Source organism: Cinclus cinclus, chromosome 3, assembly GCF_963662255.1.
Source record: "Cinclus cinclus chromosome 3, bCinCin1.1, whole genome shotgun sequence".
NCBI lineage: Eukaryota > Metazoa > Chordata > Aves > Passeriformes > Cinclidae > Cinclus > Cinclus cinclus.
This window is the reverse complement of record NC_085048.1, coordinates 63,293,371-63,310,994: the sequence shown is the minus strand read 5'-3', so window position 1 is coordinate 63,310,994 and position 17,624 is coordinate 63,293,371. Positions and strand designations below refer to the sequence as shown.

Genomic DNA, 17,624 nt, shown 5'->3' with positions numbered 1-17,624 from the left:
CTTTTCAAAGGCAAAATTCCCACCGTCTTAAACAGAAGTTGTCACAGGTGAAAGAAGTTTATTCATAAAAGGACTTCCATAGAGCACAATTGCATACTGAGAAGAATGATAAAATATGCAGATCTATTCAGGAATTTCGGAGAATGAAAAGCTCAGAAGGTCTTTTTAAAAGGAAAACTGAAAGCTAACGCACACACTTATGACTGAAACGTCTCCTGCATTCAAGCTGATGCACATCCCCCGAGCTGATCTATGTCCTGCGCGGCGTACAAAAGAGAGGATTGTTTCTGAAATTTGGAAGTGGTTCCTTGTGCGCAGGAAGGCGGTTTTGAGGATCGGTATTCCTGACCCGCCACACGGGCAGGCCCCTGGGCCGCCCCCTGCCATGGCCAAAGATGGCGGTGGCGGCGCCGCGGCTCCGGCACCGCCCGGCGGGCGGGCGCTTCCGCCGGGGCCGGGGGCGCGGCGGCTCCTCCGCGCTCCTCCGCGGCTCGGCGGAGGCCCGGGCGGGGGCCATGGGCACGGCGGCGGGCGCGGGCGCCCTGCGGCTGCCCGGGCTGCACGGGTACGCGGTGGAGTTCTCGCCATACTGCCCGGGGCGCGTGGCCTGCGCCGCCGCGCAGTACTACGGCATGGCAGGTGCGGGGGGCGGCGCGGCGGGGGTGACCGGGAACGCGGCTCCTCACGGGAGGAGGAGGAGGAGGAAGGCGGCTGGAAACGTGGGTGTGTGGAAGGACAGACGGTGTCTGTCAAACGCCAAAGCAGTTGGGGACGACTTCCCTTTCCGCTGCGTTTGCTTTGCTGCGAGACAGCGCCTGTGCCCCGCGGCCGGGCCGGGGGTGTCGCGGGGCTGCTGCCCCTTGCCCTCCGCAGCCCGCCGGGATCTGCCTCGGGTTCCCAAGGACCAGCCCGCTGCTGCCCTGGTGCTTCTCACAGCGCCCTCGCGGAGCAGCGCTCGTTTGTTAGGGTCCAGAATAAATACGGCAGTAAAGATGCACACGGTGGGAATAAAATGTCTGAAAATAACTTTCTCCGATGACAGGACCCGAGGGAACGGCCTGAAGCTGTGTCAGGGCAGGTTTAGGTTGGGTGTCAGGAAAAGGTTCTTCGCCCAGAGGGTGGCTGGGCACTGGAACAGGCTCCCCAGGGAAGTGGTCACAGCACCAAGCCTGACAGAGATCAAGAAGTGTTGCACAGTGCTCTCGGGTGTGACTCTTAGGGATGGTGCTGTGCAGGGCCGGGAGCTGGACTCGATCCTGTTGGGTCCTTTCCAGCTCAGATTATTCTGTGGTTCTGTGGCTTCAGCTGTTCTTGTTTTAGTACAGGAGTGTCCAGGCAGGCCCTGGTTGACCCACTGTGATCGCTGGAAAGAGCCAAGCTGCGTGTTCCTCAGTACTGGCACCTTTTTAATTTCCAGTGGGAGTATTGCTCCCCAAAACATTAATTAAAAAAAAATAAATCCAAGTATAGAATGACTTGAACAATATCCTCATCAGATGACGAAGCAGAACCGATGTGCGTTTTATCAGAACGGAATTATTTATTTCGTTTCTGGTGAGCTGTGTTTGTATTACTGTATTCAGGAAGGGGTGAAAAAAGTGTTTGGTCTGCTGTGTCATTGAAAACACAAAACGGAACTCCCAAGTTGGTATGTCTGTCGTGTGAGGCTCATGGGAAAAATGCACTTTTATGCTTTTATAAGCAAGTCTTTTTCAACCTCACCTACAGATATACTGGAGTAAAAAAAAAAATAAACAAAAACCAAACAAATAAACAACCCACGGCACCAAAACAAAAAAACCAGAAAAACACAAAATCAAATCAGAACAATCTGATGCAAATGAATTACTGTTTTAAAGAACATGAGACCACAAGATGTTTAATTATGCAAGTAATTGTTCAGCCTCTTAAAGTTCATGTGCCTTTTGTGTTTGCATACTGAAGCTACCTCAGAACTACCCCAGTTTCCTTTGGCACTGAGGAACTAGTTGTAATGTTTTGTTTCATTTTGCTGGTGTAGGTTGTGGAACTCTGGCAGTGCTGGAACAAAATGAAGCTGGGATTGTTCTGCTCAGGAGGTAATACAGGTTTATCTTACTGTGTACTTGTGAGTACCAGGCACATCTGAAATTTTTTTGGTTATTTTTAGTGATATAAAGTATTTTTTCTGTTCTGAAATAGCTACTGAATACAGGTCTCTGTATTTATATAACAATAAATGTATTTGTATTTATGTACAGTACAAAAGATGTTTACATTGCATTGATTTTGTTATGGGAAATAATGGCTTGCACCATTTCCATAGTGTAAAGCATTTTATAGACAACTGACAACATGAATTAAGAGCAGCTTGTCTGCCCTTGCTTGAAATTTTAAGTTCTAGATTTTTAGAAACAATGCCTTGACACCTAGATTTATGCCCTTATGATTGATTTATACTGAAAATAGACCAGGAAGCCATGTCAAGTCATGAAGGAGATCCTAGGAGATACAATTTTCTAAAGGTTTTATGGAGGTTGATTTTGTTATGGATGGAAGGAGAAGAAAGGTTAGAAAGGAGGGCGTTTAATACTTGACTGTTATTAACCTAAAATGTTTTAAGGAGAGCCTTGAAACAGTGATTGTTTAGATTAGGGTGGCTGACATAGAAATGATTAAAAAATAGTTAATCATAATCAGAGAAACTTTTTTTCATTCATAATTATAAAACAAGACTATTTGAAGTAACTTACCTGTTACTTTTGGTAAGTACTCTGATTTACTACAGTTAATTTCTGTTTTCAGTGACTCCACTTATTTTGTGGTAGAAAGTCCTCTTAAGTTTCTGACCCACAAACCATGTTGTTTATCAGTGTTCCGTGTGCATCCATTTACCCTGTCATTACTGCAGAGTGCCATCAAATTTGACCTAAGCTTAGCTAAACCTTCAGTGAAAAGGGGGTAAATAAATTTGTTTCCCATCAGATAATATTGCAGTAGTTGATAGCTGTCACAGGGTAACTAATATATGGCATCAGATCCCATATGGTGAATTGTTGGTGTGTTGAAAGTATTTTCAAGGGTGAGTAGAGTTCTTCAGTAAATTCTTGACTGTGTTTCTGTTGGATTTTCATTGTCACTCAGATTTGTAGTGGTGTTGTGAATTGGATAGGAATTCCCAACACAGTTTTATTTCTTTATTTACCACAGTTGTTAGAAACAAAGTGCTCTTACATTCTGGAGAAACCATAAATCAGGCTGAAGCATGTTGTACTTCTGTTTTCCTGACAAGTTTTAGACTGAAATCAGAGTCCCTTCTTTGTTTGTGGAAGGTCCTTGGCCTATTTATGCTTTAAATTAATCAATCTATTCTGACATATGGTTGTAGAAATTGACATTCAAACAAGTAAGTTAATTTGAGGAGATTCACTTGAAACTGAAATTATAAAAATGCTGTTTAGAATGGTAAAAAGAGTGATTTAAAGACTTTCTTTGCATGGAACTAGTCTGGACTTGTATGTCGTGCTTTCTAACAGACAAGTATCTTCATTTTTCCAATTTAGTTTTGACTGGAATGATGGTCTGTTTGATGTGACCTGGAGTGAGAATAATGAAAACGTGTTGATCACTTGTAGTGGAGATGGATCTCTGCAAATCTGGGATATGGCTAAAACCAAAGGTCCACTGCAAGTCTATAAAGAGCACACTCTGGAGGTAAATCAGGCAAACTTAAAAAATGTAATGGATGCTCTTATGTTGGAATAATTAAAATATGTATTTGTAGTCTTACAATCAAAAGTGGCTTTTTGTTTTCTACCTTTTTTGGGTCTGTGGTTTGAATTAATAACTTGAATATAAAGTGGATGTACATGTTCCTGTACGTGTTCATATGCTGTAGTAGATACTGCTTGATTACACAAATCTACTATATTCAGAAATAGCATTTGTGGTTCCTTACAAGCCAAGCAGTCTTTGTGATGTATGAAATTACTGCAGTCATGCTGTGATTTTTAGAGAGCCTTATTAGATAGATCTAAATCAGACAGCTGATATATCAGTCTTATTCTTGAGGTGATGGAGTGATACACATTATGCAGATCCTTAGCACTTGGGTTGCACTTGGATCTGCTTATTCTTTTCCCTCCTAGCATCTGTGAGATCCTACTCAAATAGTCAAATTAGTCAAATGTTAAGACAGTGTGTATGTTTGTTTAGCCTTGGTTTGATACTGTTGCATTTGATTTTCTTAAAATCTCAGTTTCTTTATGCAGTGCTGTATGGATAGAAAATAATGTTGTATTCAGGTTCATAAATATATTTGCATAGTTTTAAGGATATTTATACTGTAGTACATATATCTCTCCAAACATGATTTTTCTTCCATTTTTTTAAAGCTTTCCTTCTAACAGTCCACTCACTTCTGTTAAGTCTTTGAACTTAAGATGCAGTGAGTTTCAGCCTGGATTTTAGTGGCCTTACTGATACTTTATCTAAATGACATCAATGTCAGTAAAAGTAGGTATCAATATCTAGTAGATATGCAGTTAAAAAACTGATTGAGGAAATTCAGTTTAACTCCCAAAAATCTCAATATTTTTTCAGATATGAAGCACAAAGCTAAAAGCTGAGTGACTGTAGTTACAGAAGAACCCATCTTCTGTGGCTTATTTCTTAGTAGTTTTTCTACTTTGTTTTAATACATGTACTCTATAAACTGAGAATTTTGAGAGAGGAGTTTCTAGTTGTGATCAGGATTTTGTGATAGTAATCAAAGGCTGATAATAGTACCAGAAAGACATAGGTGAAGCACAGTAGCAGATTTTTTTTTGTTAGTTTGTTTCTGTAATTTTCTCATTGAAATTGTTTCAGTAAGTTTATTTTGGTTTGCTACACCATCTGTTGTTTGTGAAATATACATTTTTGTGTCTATGTCTTAGCTGAGCTGGTAGCATGGGAGGTGGACATATTCAGCTGTGCTTAGAAAGACAGTATGGGAAACATGGGCCGAGTGAGAGTTTATTGTGAGATATGAAAGATTTGCATTGATTCTTTGCAAACTAGTATTGAGAGGATAGATCTCAGAAGGAATTTACCTAGTAATTTGTGGTAAACTCTAGCAGAGACTATTCTCACTACCTTCCTAATCCTTAATCCCTGTCTGGCATTTTTAATGGCAGTTTTGTTGCTGTATTTTTTATTATTTCTAGTGCATGATTGACAGGGATCTGTTTCTTTTTTTCTAAATGAGATCATTGTTCCTTCTTAAAAAAGAATGTGCATTTTTAATTTAAAAGTGAATTTGCATTATCAAAGGATGATGAGTTTTATTCCAGCACTAGCCAACTGCTGAATCTCATGAATAAATTAGTCTTATTTACTTCGGTTTTGACAAAATCTCACTGGATTGTGAGATAATAGAATGCTTGAATTAAATTTGTCTTGTAAAGTCAGCCTGAACATTTATTTTCAGCTATTTTTTATGTTTTTGCATCCTTTTTCCCTCCTTTTTTTATCTTGCCTGAGGCATTTCTTGCTGCTGTTTAGGCATAAGATAGGGTTCATTTATTTTATGATTGAAGATAAAGCACTAAAAGATTAACAGCTGAGGTTTATGCTGTGTTATTAGTCTTTCCCAGTTGCTCAACACAGCTTCCATTGAAGTGTCTGTAAATTTATGTTGGAGGATAGCATGAGAAGGAAAGAAGAATAAAAGTGAACCTTACTGGGTTCTTCACACTGTCTTCTTTTCATCCTCTTCCTATTACCTAGACCTGTCCCATGCCAAGTGAATGGTATCTCTTGTTTTTCCCGAGCCTGTTGTCTGTTCTGTTTGTAATTCTTGCCCGAAGGAGAGTTCTCCCGGGCCCCGCTGCCTCTGCTGCAGCTGCAGAGCGCTGAGCAGTGCCAGCCCTGCGTGCCATTTGTGCCCAGGTCTGTGTCACAGCACCTGCTCAGCAGATCTACGTGCTGATAGCTTGGGATCGAGCTGGGAGCCCCGGGTGTGCTTTGCCTTATCCCTGCAGTAGATCTGATACATCCCGAGTACAATGTATTGAATACCAGCTGCCTGGATTGTGTGACACAGGTGCATGTTTCCCAAAGATCTGCTTCTCTCTGGAAAATCTGGAATATGAAAACCAAACATTTACTGAGTTGTGTGAAAGAGGCATGCTGTGTAGTGATGCAACTGGGGCATTTCCAAACAGCAGCAGCTTAGGAGTTGAGCTCAGGCCATCATACAGATTCAAAGGCAAAGACAGAAATATTTATAAGGACCTTGGGAGCCACTTTGGGGAACCGTCATGTTTTCCATTCTTAGAATCTATGGAGAGGTACTGGTGTGTTTCCTTTGTTACTGTTTCAGTAGGGAGAATTAATGTGGAAAGGAGCATGTTTTAATGAGCTGTAGTACAATTAGTTAGCTAACAAAAGTAGAAAAGTCAAGAGTGTGGTTTGGCAAAAAACCCCGAAAGAATTACCTCTCAGTTGGTTATATGGCTTTTGTCAAGTACTCTCCCAGTGTCTTGTACATTTGTAGTATAAGCTACTCAAGGAAGGGAGTTAGTACAAAATGGTTCTAGAGCAGTATGGCTTTCAGAATATGGCTTTCAGGGAAGCAGGACTTTGTCAAGCAAAAAAGGAGAGTTGCAGGTTAGGCAGTTTGTTTTTCTCTGAGCAGTGGTTGCCTTCCACTTATGGAAGATGCGCAGATAGATGAACACCAGTTCATTTAAGCTGGATCTAGCATAGACTGAAATATTTCTTAGGAAGGAAAGTGCTCAGAAATAGCTAAATATTACTTTGATTTCCATTCTCACACAGGACACTTTCCATAGAAGACTTAGACAGTTGCTGGATTTCTTTCTCTTTCAGCTTCTCTGCTTTTTTAATCTGGTGACACTGGTCCAAGCACTTCCACCTTCAAAACAGGGTTGCTGTTATTAAATGCACAGTTCCATCTATCCAAGGCAAACCCAACATTTACTATACTGACTTGCAGACCATATCCAGTGCTATGCTAGAACTAGATTATCCCAGGTGGAGTACAACCTCCTACTTGTTGATAGTGACACATGTCTGAGAAGTGTCCTGGGAGCTCTGACTGGGTCAGGAGATTAAGTGGATGAATTGTTTTATCTAATATTTGTCCACCTTACAGTGAAATGGTTCATGTCCCACTACAGCTAATTGAATCACTTTGGTGTGAGGTAAAACCAGACAAAAGAGAATGCACCTTCCATCAAGTTAAGATGTGTATTTGAAGATGGAAATTGTACTTGTGACTTGAGGATTTTAAATAATTTGAAGAACTACATTAGTGCATTTATTTTTGTGAGGCAGCAGAGCTGAAAAATCAGCAGTGAAGGGTGGAGTTAAGGTATCCTCTGTGGAATAAAGTTATCCTCTGTCAAAGCAGGATCCAGCATTGGAGCATGCTGTCAGGGAAGTGGGAGCTTTTTTCAACTACACAGTGGAAAGTAATTTCTTAATAGCTGAAATGAGTAGTTATGAGGGAAAGTGGATTTTGTTTTACTTGTTTGAGGATTTTGAGGTAAAAAAAGAGTGCCACAGAACCTGGAAAAGATGAAAACCAGGAGTGTTTTATGACATATATTTCTTAGGAGAACTAGGTATCATTAAAAACATTTATTTTTAGTCAGCTAAAGTCTCAAAGTCAGCTCTGAAGAGAGCTGAGGCATTTACAATGAGAGATGGCTAGCAACTGGAAACTGTAGATCTTTGAATAAAATTGGATCAGCGACAGGAAATCAAGTCTGAATTGTGGCTTTTAAAGTGGTAGACTCCTAGTGATGGCAGGTGTATGTGGATTTTGTTACAACTTTTCTTTTTCCTCCATTTTGGCCCATCTTTGCTTTTTCAGATACTTGTCTTAGCCTGTATGTACCTTTAATGTCTGACTGAGATGCTAAATTTAATTTTTGTTCAGGTAAATGACATTCTTGGCGGTTTTGTTGTGCTTTAGTGGCATGGTTTTTCAGCTAACTAGAATACAATCTGCAAATCTAAGTCTGTTTTGTGAAACTCTGGCTAACTGCAGCCTGAAACTTGTATTCTAATGCTCCTTCTAAACTATGTTCTTATGCCATTTACAGGCATACAGTGTTGACTGGAGCCAAACTAGAGGAGAACATCTAGTGGTGTCTGGCTCATGGGATCAAACAGCCAAGCTGGTATGTTTGTTTTCTGCTGAAGGTGAAAAGTCTGATTTCTTTTGTATTTCCTAGTTCTTTGTGTTAAGAGACAACATGGATTCTCTTTTCCTCTCTATTTTCACTAAAAAAATAGTCACTAAATTGTGGCTGAAATTCTGCTTTAATTGAGAGATTGCTTAAACTCTCAGTTGATACCAGTTTAAGCATACAAATGCTCTTTTTTTAAGAAGTTCTTTTAGTCCTTTCTGTATGTAGAAAGTTGGTTTTTTTCAGTGTATGAAACCTTTTTATTTCCTATTGGATGTGTATCTTAACAGTTATGTTTTTTTTCCTTTATTCAGTGGGATCCAGCTGTGGGGAAGTCGTTATGCACTTTTAAAGGCCATGAAGGGGTAATTTACAGCACTATATGGTCTCCACATATCCCAGGTTGTTTTGCATCTGCCTCAGGTAAGTGTGATGGTAAAGAGGTTCTCACAACAAAAACCCAAGAGCCACTTTCTGTGTTAGTACATCAGTTCAGCACTTTGTCCAGCAGATGGTAGTGTGTGTCATGTACACTTGTTCCATAAAAATGGAACAAGGAAAGGTAAGTGTATCGCTGCCGCTGAATTTGTAGGTTCTGTTGCAGTCAGTAGGTCATCCTCTTGGCCATTTAAACGAGGATCAGCAGTTTTCTAGCAGTGACCTTGTGGCAGTTTTTTCTGTTATTTTATGTAGCTTTCTCCCATTCATCTCACCCTTGTTATTGGCCACTAAATCACGTTATGTACTGTATTTTGTGTCTTGGCCTATGTTTTTGTTCAAATTATCTCAAGTGTTGGTAGGCCATTGACTCCGTGAGAAATGTAGTCAGTTCCCACTGAGCTTTTTTAAATAATTCCGTAGATGTCTGTGTCTTGTTCAATCAATTTTAGTTTTCTGCTTTGGCCAGTGCTATGGGTCTCGGTGGTAAATAAAATCACAGTTGAGTTGGGTGTACACAGAAGCAAAGAGAAGTGAGGTGGCAGTGTTTTCCAAACACTGCTCCTGCTTCAGAGGCACAAGGAGAGCTCTGGAGTGGTATCTGGTGCCCAGCTGATGATTACCTGTGAGAGAGGTGCTGTGAGCCACAGAGTTTGCCTGGCAGGTAAAAGGGCTATAAGGCATTGTCTTAATACAAATATTGATAGATTAACTCCAGTGGCCTAAATTTCTCAGATTTCATATCTGTTGTACTTCTGTACTGATTTAAATAGGATTCCTTTGGCTCTTACATCAAGAGGGTAAGTGCAAATAACTATGTTTCCTATTACTGAAGTTAGAGAGACAGTGTGTACACAGATACTGGTATTGCCTATTCTGTGGCAAGTCAGGTGAAAAAGTACATGTGGCTTTCATAAAATTTCAGTCTGACTATTTCCATCTGATTCTGCCTGCAGAGTTTAGCTAGAATGATGGATGAGTAACATTTATTTGTTCTAACATAGTAGTGCTTGAAAGCCAAATGTTGGAGCACAGGTTTTTCACCTTATCTGGTGGATACCTGACTAACAGGATGTGCAGAAACTTACAGGATTGAGCCATGTACACTGAACAGTTCTACTGAAATGCAACTGTCTATATACTACAGAATACTATCTAAGTGCCGTTTGGTCAAGGTTAAGCGCTTAGTGTTTTTTGCAAGTTCTAAGGAATGTTCTCTTTAGAATCCTGCTTAGAACCTTCCTGTCTGTGGTAAACCCGCACAAAATCTGGCATTCTAGATGAGCAAAAGGGCTTTTATGATACAACTAATTATTTCATATTTGATCCTTTAGGATATGAAGCCAAACTTTCTTCTAATACATTGCCACTTGAAAAATTTTGGGAAACATTGATTGTTAGAATCTGTATGTCATGGTACCTAAATTGAGTACAACTATTGATCTGTTCTTTGAGTGACTCAGTGGGTGCAGCTGTTGGAAGAACCAAAACACTACAGAGTTCCTATTCTTTTGTGAATTTTTACTTTGATGCTTGAAAGGGACTAATATGCTACTGGAGCCTAAAGCTAATTGCAGTCAGTTTTCACTCATTGATGAAAAAACAGCATGCACAAAAGACACAGTGTTTCTCTTCTCTAAGTACCTACTTGGGTGTGAAATAAAAATCTGCTGTATGTACGCTGATAAGTGTAATTCTGGGTATAAAATAATTAGATTTTGGAAGAAGAAGACTTCAAAATGGTGGTGAACTTTCTTAGTTTCCAAAATAAAATATCTGGTGTACTGTATTTCTAGGTGAAATAATATAGAAATTGTGACATGCTGATGTGGAAAAGGTTTCTCTGTTTGTGTTGTTTACAGTTAAATTTTCCTGTGGTTTGATTGGATTGTTTCACTACAGAAAATACATATTGGTAGTCACTTCTTTGGTCAGCAAGACTGGATAGTAGAAGGACTCATGACCCTCTAGCTCTGTGTATAAATGCCATTTCCTTATTGTAAAAAAGGTGTATCTCACACAGTTGATGTTCAGAGAGTTTATTATTTAGTGCTTAATGACATTCTCCTCTGTCAGTCAAGGTATGTGATGAAAGTGAAGTGGAACTGTTCAAGGAGGCTGGTTGTCCTCATTTAAAACTGGCTATGATCTGCATACTCTATAAGGATGACAGAAAATCATGGGACAGAAAGCTAAATTTCACTGATGATTCATCTTCTATTGAGCTAAAGTTGGAGTTGAAGAGAAACTTGAATCTCAATGTGATAGTACTGTGTCACATTTGGAGCTGTTCCCTTCTTTGGGATGCACTTGCTGGAAAGGTTGACCTGTGGTTTTGTGGTGGCTTATTTTGCAACTTTTTGTTGTCTTGAAAATTAGTGACTGAAATGTGTCTGGAGGGAAACTTTTTATACTTCCTTTCATCTCACTTGTGTTTTTTCAATTTTTAAAACAATAGATTTTTTGAATGTTGTTAAAGATGATTCTAACATACCTTTCTTGAAGGTGTCTGCACTGCTTTGGAATTGTAGGGTGTCTGTATGTCTGTGTCTTTTTTTTTCTCTCTTTTGTCCCACCTGTCCTCTTTCTCTCATCCCACCTCACACATACCTACTCACAACAATATACTTACAGCTGTCTTAATAGTATAGTTTAATGCTTGAGAAATTAACTGTTTCATGTTGCAGCATCTTCAGTTCTATATGTACGAGTGAAATAAGTTAGGTATGTTGTACACCACAGATTGAAAAAAATGTTGCTCTTTAAATATTTTAGATTAAACTAAATGTAAGTAAAATAATGAACTCTTTTTTTTTTCTTTTAAAAGAAGCAAGCAAGGGGAAAGAAGGTTTTAAAACATTTTCCATATCACACCCCTGCCATTTTTCTGCTTTTATTTGAATCCCTATAGAATCCTGCAGAAGTTTAATTGCCATGTAACTAATTAGTTTGTGAACACTGAAAACAGAAAACCAAACAGAATTGCAAACCACAGTAAAATAGCTGGTCAAAAGGATCAACTTAGGCCTGAAGCTAATACTTGATTTTGAAATATAGCTTTTTATTAAGCTGTTATGAGATTCGAAAAAGAATACAAGTGAAGAAAATGAGAAATCTAAGATGGCAATATAAAGCAATTGAAAAAGAATTTTATATGAGATATAGCCTTTTTTGCTTCATTAAGTCTCCATTCTGAATACATATAAGAAAACCGAACTTGTCTGCAGTGGACAGTAAAATGCAATTTAATTGCAATAGATATATATGTCTGATGCTTCAGTTAAATTAGGTTTTATTCAGCACCTAATAAACTTTCATTTAACATTTACAGAGATGTGTGAGGTTCTTTACCATGCTGTTATCTTCATGTACAATCATTCATACTCCAGAAACAGAATGCAAATGGATTTTTTTTTTAATTGGGAGTTAATAGTAACAGAGCAAACTGTTAATTCTGGATATGTAAATAAGTGCTGTTGTGATGTCAATAACAATTTCTGAGCAGATAAGCAGGATGTTCAGGTGTACGTGTGGCACCAAACCAGAGTCCTGGTAAATGTCTGCCTTATGCTGAAAACACACTGATGTGGAAAATGTCATTAAAGAAGTGACATGAAGCCACTAACAGCATTAACAGAAGCCTCATGGCCGAAGGGGTTTAATGAGTCATTATGTCATTTGCCTGGTAGAGGGGTTTTTTTTTAACCCAGAGAGCAAATTGGTGAGAAGCTCATAAAGAACGTTAGAAATGCACACAACAGTAATATTTAGTCAAATGTTAATCAGTTCTACTAAATGATTCTCCATGACTGCAGAGCTATAGGCCTTAGTTAGTCCTGTGGTTTATAAAGAAAGCATCCTTTTTAGTATCAACTGGGTTTATTGTCCTTTAACAGTAGAAAGTACTTAATAAATACCATTTTGCCTTTATCTTCAAGTATTCTTTGATACAGATACAAAACTGACAAATGATGAAAGTATGAATGTTTTGGATTTGACAAAGCCCAGATTTACAATGACTGATAGCTATTTTCTTAAATACTGGGGCCTTAGTTTTAATGCTGCTTTCTTTTTTAAATCAGTCTTTAAGTTTACTGATCAGGGAAGATACACAATTTTAATAACATTTTCATTCATGAATAAGGGAAAGAAATTCCTTTGAAAACTGCCTGACAGTGTCGGTATTCATCAGTATTTAGATGAATTAATTGTATTCTTTGCTCAAAGATTTGTTTTTCAGACTGAAACCCTGGGACAGAAAATTTTCTTGTACCCCAACAAGACTCAATAATTTCTGATAGATTTTTATTATGTTGACAAAAGTGTTGGATGACTATAGCTTTGCTGCTTTATAAATGAATCTGTAAATCCAGGTCCCACTCTTGTAAGCCCTTGCACTGAGTGCTAGACTTTAATGTTGAAACTAAAAACCATTGTTTGTCTCATATTCTGTTTTACTGCCAACCCTGAGTTAGTGAGTTGCCTTTTAAAAAGTCTTCTTGCTTACTGGTCTCTTGGTGATAAATGTGTGTAGTAAAGGGATTGTTAAGCTGTAGTTCCACAGATCAGGCTGGCAGGTAGTCTTGGTGCACCTTTCTGTGTTTGTTATTCAAATTGTAAAAAACCTATGGTTGAACAAATTATTTTGCATGAAATAATGAGATGGGAAAGGGTTGCATGTACTAAGAGAGCATTTACTGAATTAGAGCAGCTTCTCAATAGAGATTTTTTTTTGTGTTTCTGGACCAAAACTCGGGGTTGTCAGGCTTTTGACATCAGTTTTCTGAAGTTTCAGCTCACATTCCTGCCTCAGAAGTAGCACTGAGCAAAGGAAGGAGCTGTTGGAGAGTAGGGCTTGCAGGCACGTAATTCCAAAGATGCTTATGTTTGTTCAGGTTCCTTAAAAATGGAAGAAATAATCTGCTGCTTGGCTATGACAGTTTCTCATGAGTTCCAAAGCACTTTTTTCTAGAGGTTTATATTCAATCCAATTGTGCATGGTGTGGGTCCACTTTTTGCTTCTTATGACTCCTGGTGATTTTCTTGTTTAATGTGTTAGGAGAAATGCCATAGTGAACAAGGTTGAAGGCTTTGCAAAAAAAAATGGTCATTTTTGAAATCCAAACCCTAAAGGGATAAAATAATAAGATGCTTCAATTTACTGCATGGTACATTGTTGTACAAATCAGGCATCTAGAGAGCTGACTGTGGCTTGTTGCAGTTCAGCCAAACTGCTGTTTATACTAGAAGCTTTTGAAATACAATTTACTTGCTTAGTTTGTTACGTCAAGTCTGTGTAGTGACGTGAGGTGAGCATTTTCATTTGCAATCTGTTATTTCAAGACTTACTAGCACAGCATTGAATTCATCTGAGTCTTGGGCTGCATTGTTGTGGTTTAACCCTAGCCAGCCACCAAGCCCCATGCAGCCACATGGTCACTCCCCACCAGTAGGATCAGAGAGAGAATAGGTAGGGTAAAAGAGAAAACTTGTGGATTGAAATAAAGACAGTTTAATAGGGAAAGCAAAAGCTGTGCACACAAGCAAAGAAAAACAAGGAACTAATTCACCACTTCCCATGGGCAGACAGGTGTTCAGCCATCCCCAGGAGAGCAGGCCCCCGTCGTGCATAACAGTGATTTGTGAAGACAAATGCCATCTCTCCAAAGGTCCTTCCACTTCCTCCTTCTTTCTCCTACTTTATATGCTGAGCATGATGTTATAGGTCTGGAATATGTCTTTGGTCAGTTGGAGTCACCTGTCCCAGCTGTCTCCTCCCAGCCTCCCATGCACCTCCAGCCTCCTCACCAGCAGGGCTCTCTAAAAAGCAGAAAGTGCCTTGCTCTGCCCAAGTCCTGCTCAGCAATAACAAAAGCATCTCCAAATTATTAACCCTGGGCTCAACACAAATCCAAAACACAGCCCTATACCAGCCACTGTGAAGAAAATTAAACCTACCCAAGCCAAAACCAGTATATCAAATAAGCTTTACTAAATCATTCTTTAATGTACAAGCTGAATCATTTCTCAGGAAATGAGTTTATCCCTCAATTTATACTACGTGCTAACCACAGTAAAGTACTGTATATAGCACATGCTATAATATAAAGCACTTTCAGGCTACAATATTTAATATTAAAATCTCATAAAATGGTTTCGTGTTCAGAAGAAATAAAAAGTGACAGTTTTTTTGCAGTAAATTAATTTGGACTGTTTTGTTTGGGATACAGGTAGGTGTCTAGCCAATATTGCCATTTGCTGAAGAATGGCTTAATCATTAAGTCGTAACTTTGGTCAGTTGTGAAATAAATAAAGAATTGTCCCAAGATTTCTGTATAATCCTCTTGGGAAACACTGAAATAAAGATTTCACTAACTTAAAAAAAAAATATTATTTTATTTTATTTTTATTTTTGTTTTTAGAAAAAGAATTAATTTGGCTCTTCCCTAAAGTGACTTAAAACTTTTCTAGTTTTTAGCTTGACAGCATTTTGTATCAGACTGAAATTGACCAGTTGGAAAGTATATTTCCATTGGTAATTATGCGTGCTTGCTAAGTAAGTTGTGCTACATGGAGATAGATTTTGTGTATTCGATAGTACTCTTGGATGATTTAACTAAAGCTCTTATTTGTGTCACTCTATTTCTATGTCTTTGTGTGGAATTCCATGAGCTTTATTATTCCTGTTCTAAGTTTTCTTGTGCTGTTGTATTGGTTTAAGCCTTGTTGACAGCTCAGCCCCATGCAGCCACTCAGTCAGTCCCCCACAGTGGGATGAAGAGGGAATCAGAAGGGCCAAAGCTGGAAATCTCATGGGTTATGGTAAAGACAGTTTAAGCAAAAGCTATGAATGCAAGAGCAAAACAAGGAATTCATTCACCACTTTCCATGGGCAGGCAAGTGTTCAGGCATTTCTTGGAAAGCACCGTTCAATCATGCATTATGGTTACTTGGGAAGACAAATGCCATCATTCCAAATGTCTCTTTCTTCCTTTTTCTTCTCCCAGCTTTGTAGGTTAAGCATGATGCCATCTGTTACAGGGTATCCCTTTGGTCAGCTGTGGTCAGCTGTTCTGGTTGTGTTCCCTTCCAACTTTTTGTGCAGCCCCAGCCCTGCCACTGGCAGGGCAGCATGAGGAGCTGAAAAGTCCTTGATTTAGTGTAAGCACTCCTCAGTGACAACCAAAACATCAGTGTATTATCAACGTTATTCTCGTCTTGAATCCAAAGCGCAGCAGTGTACCAGCTACTCGGAAGAAAAACACCTCTGTTTCAGCCAAAATCAGAGCAATTGTCTCTGATAGAAACAATCAGCACCATCATTTTAACATGCATAAAGAGATTGGTTTTGAGTCATGAGATTTGTGTTCTGCTTTTAATTCTTCTGCAGATTTTTTGTTTGATTTGAGCTAAATAATTCAATCTGGTTTAATATTTAAAAATACTTGTAAGTAAGCAAGTAATGTTAACTTGTAATCAGTCAGTGGCACTGCAGACATACTTTCATTGCGATGGTTTTAGCTTTTTACAAATGCATGTAGTGATAGAACAAGGGATAATGCTTTAAACTGAAAGAGGGTAGCTTTAGATTAGATATTATGAAGAAATTCTGTACTGTGAGGGTGATGAGGCACCAGAACAACCAGAACAGGTTGCTCAGAGAAGCTGCAGATGCCCCATTTGTGGAAGTGTTCAAGACCAGGTTGGATGGGGCTCTGAGCAACCTGGTCTGGTGGAAGTTGGTTCCTGAAAAACATTGTGCCTGTCCTAGTTAGAGTCCTTTCCCCCTTCAGATATCGTTTAAGATTTCATGGGGTTTTATTAACCTCCCAAATACCTAGCTAGTTTTTGTACTTACTGTTTGGGAATGATTGCTTAGCTGGTTGTTCTCACAGGACTTCAAAGAGGATAATTTATAAATTTAGGTAAAATATATCTGTGAGTAAAAAACGTCATATAAAACTCACATAAAATTTAAATCTCAAGTAAACTCTTTCTTCTCACTATCAAATATTGTATTTCACATTAGCAATCTTTATCTTGTGTATAAGGATGATGTACTTGTAGATTAGCATCAATTGAAAAGTTTTTGAATAGATGGGTGTGTATTTTGTAGTTCTATTGATTCGTCCAAGATTTCACAAATATTCAATAGAAAGCAAGCAAGCAAGTACAATGTATAGAATTCTGAAATAATAATTATGTAATGGACCAGTAAAAATCTGTGGCCATGGAGAAATTTCTTCTTACAAAAATAGCAATGTTTTATGGGGGAAATGTTGGGTACTTTTGTGGTTGCTTACTTTGGGATGTCAACTGGAAGTGTCTGTTAGTGAACATGATTGTGCTAGATGTGCTTTCCTTGGACTTTTTATTATTATTACTTTGTTTTATCTTGTGGAAGAAGCGCGTGTTCAGTAGTACTCATGGAAATGTGGAAACTGCAAAATATTTAACTGCAGCTTTTGTTGCAATTAAATGTGCATATATATATGTAATGGAAATAAGTTTGAGGTTAAAAAAAGTTTGTTAAAATGTGCAGAGTCAGGATTGCACTGTTTATCAGGGTTTTCTTAAAAATTTATCTGATTTTTCCACTTAAGTGAAAGAATAGAGTTGCCTTTGGCTTCAAATCAGTCTTTTCTATTCACAGAAAGGTTCACTTGCATGTTGTGTTAGTCCATTAAAAACATTTCACTGATAGTGCCAGCCAGAATTAATAACTGCTAAGTCTAGCATTTTCAAAGAAATAAAAAAAAAAAAACGGAAAATAGCGATTTTTTCCTTTTCTCGTGCATCAGCATTTTCTATTAAAAAAGAAGTAATTGGGGCAATTGTATATTTAGTGTCAAAATTGATATTGGCTGAATAACTTATTTTCCAAATGCTTTTGGCCTTTATAATGCTACTGTAGCATCTCTATAACAGTTCATTCTAGTTCACCTGGATTTATATATTTATTTGCTTGGGGAAAGTGATCCTGTCTGTAGTGAAGTATGTGTTTCC

The 17,624-nt window shown here is 38.6% G+C and overlaps 1 protein-coding gene across 1 annotated transcript in view; it reads left to right on the top strand.

Annotated features, from left to right (window-relative positions):
- Positions 1–515: 515 nt before the first annotated feature.
- The window catches only part of PEX7 (peroxisomal biogenesis factor 7), a 43,413-nt gene continuing 26,304 nt past the window's right edge, over positions 516–17,624 (top strand). Inside the window, exons 1-5 of the mRNA XM_062488922.1 lie at positions 516–639; positions 2,021–2,078; positions 3,543–3,693; positions 8,094–8,171; positions 8,495–8,603. Of these exons, the coding sequence (XP_062344906.1) occupies positions 516–639; positions 2,021–2,078; positions 3,543–3,693; positions 8,094–8,171; positions 8,495–8,603 (520 nt within the window). The remainder of the gene's footprint in view (positions 640–2,020; positions 2,079–3,542; positions 3,694–8,093; positions 8,172–8,494; positions 8,604–17,624) is intronic.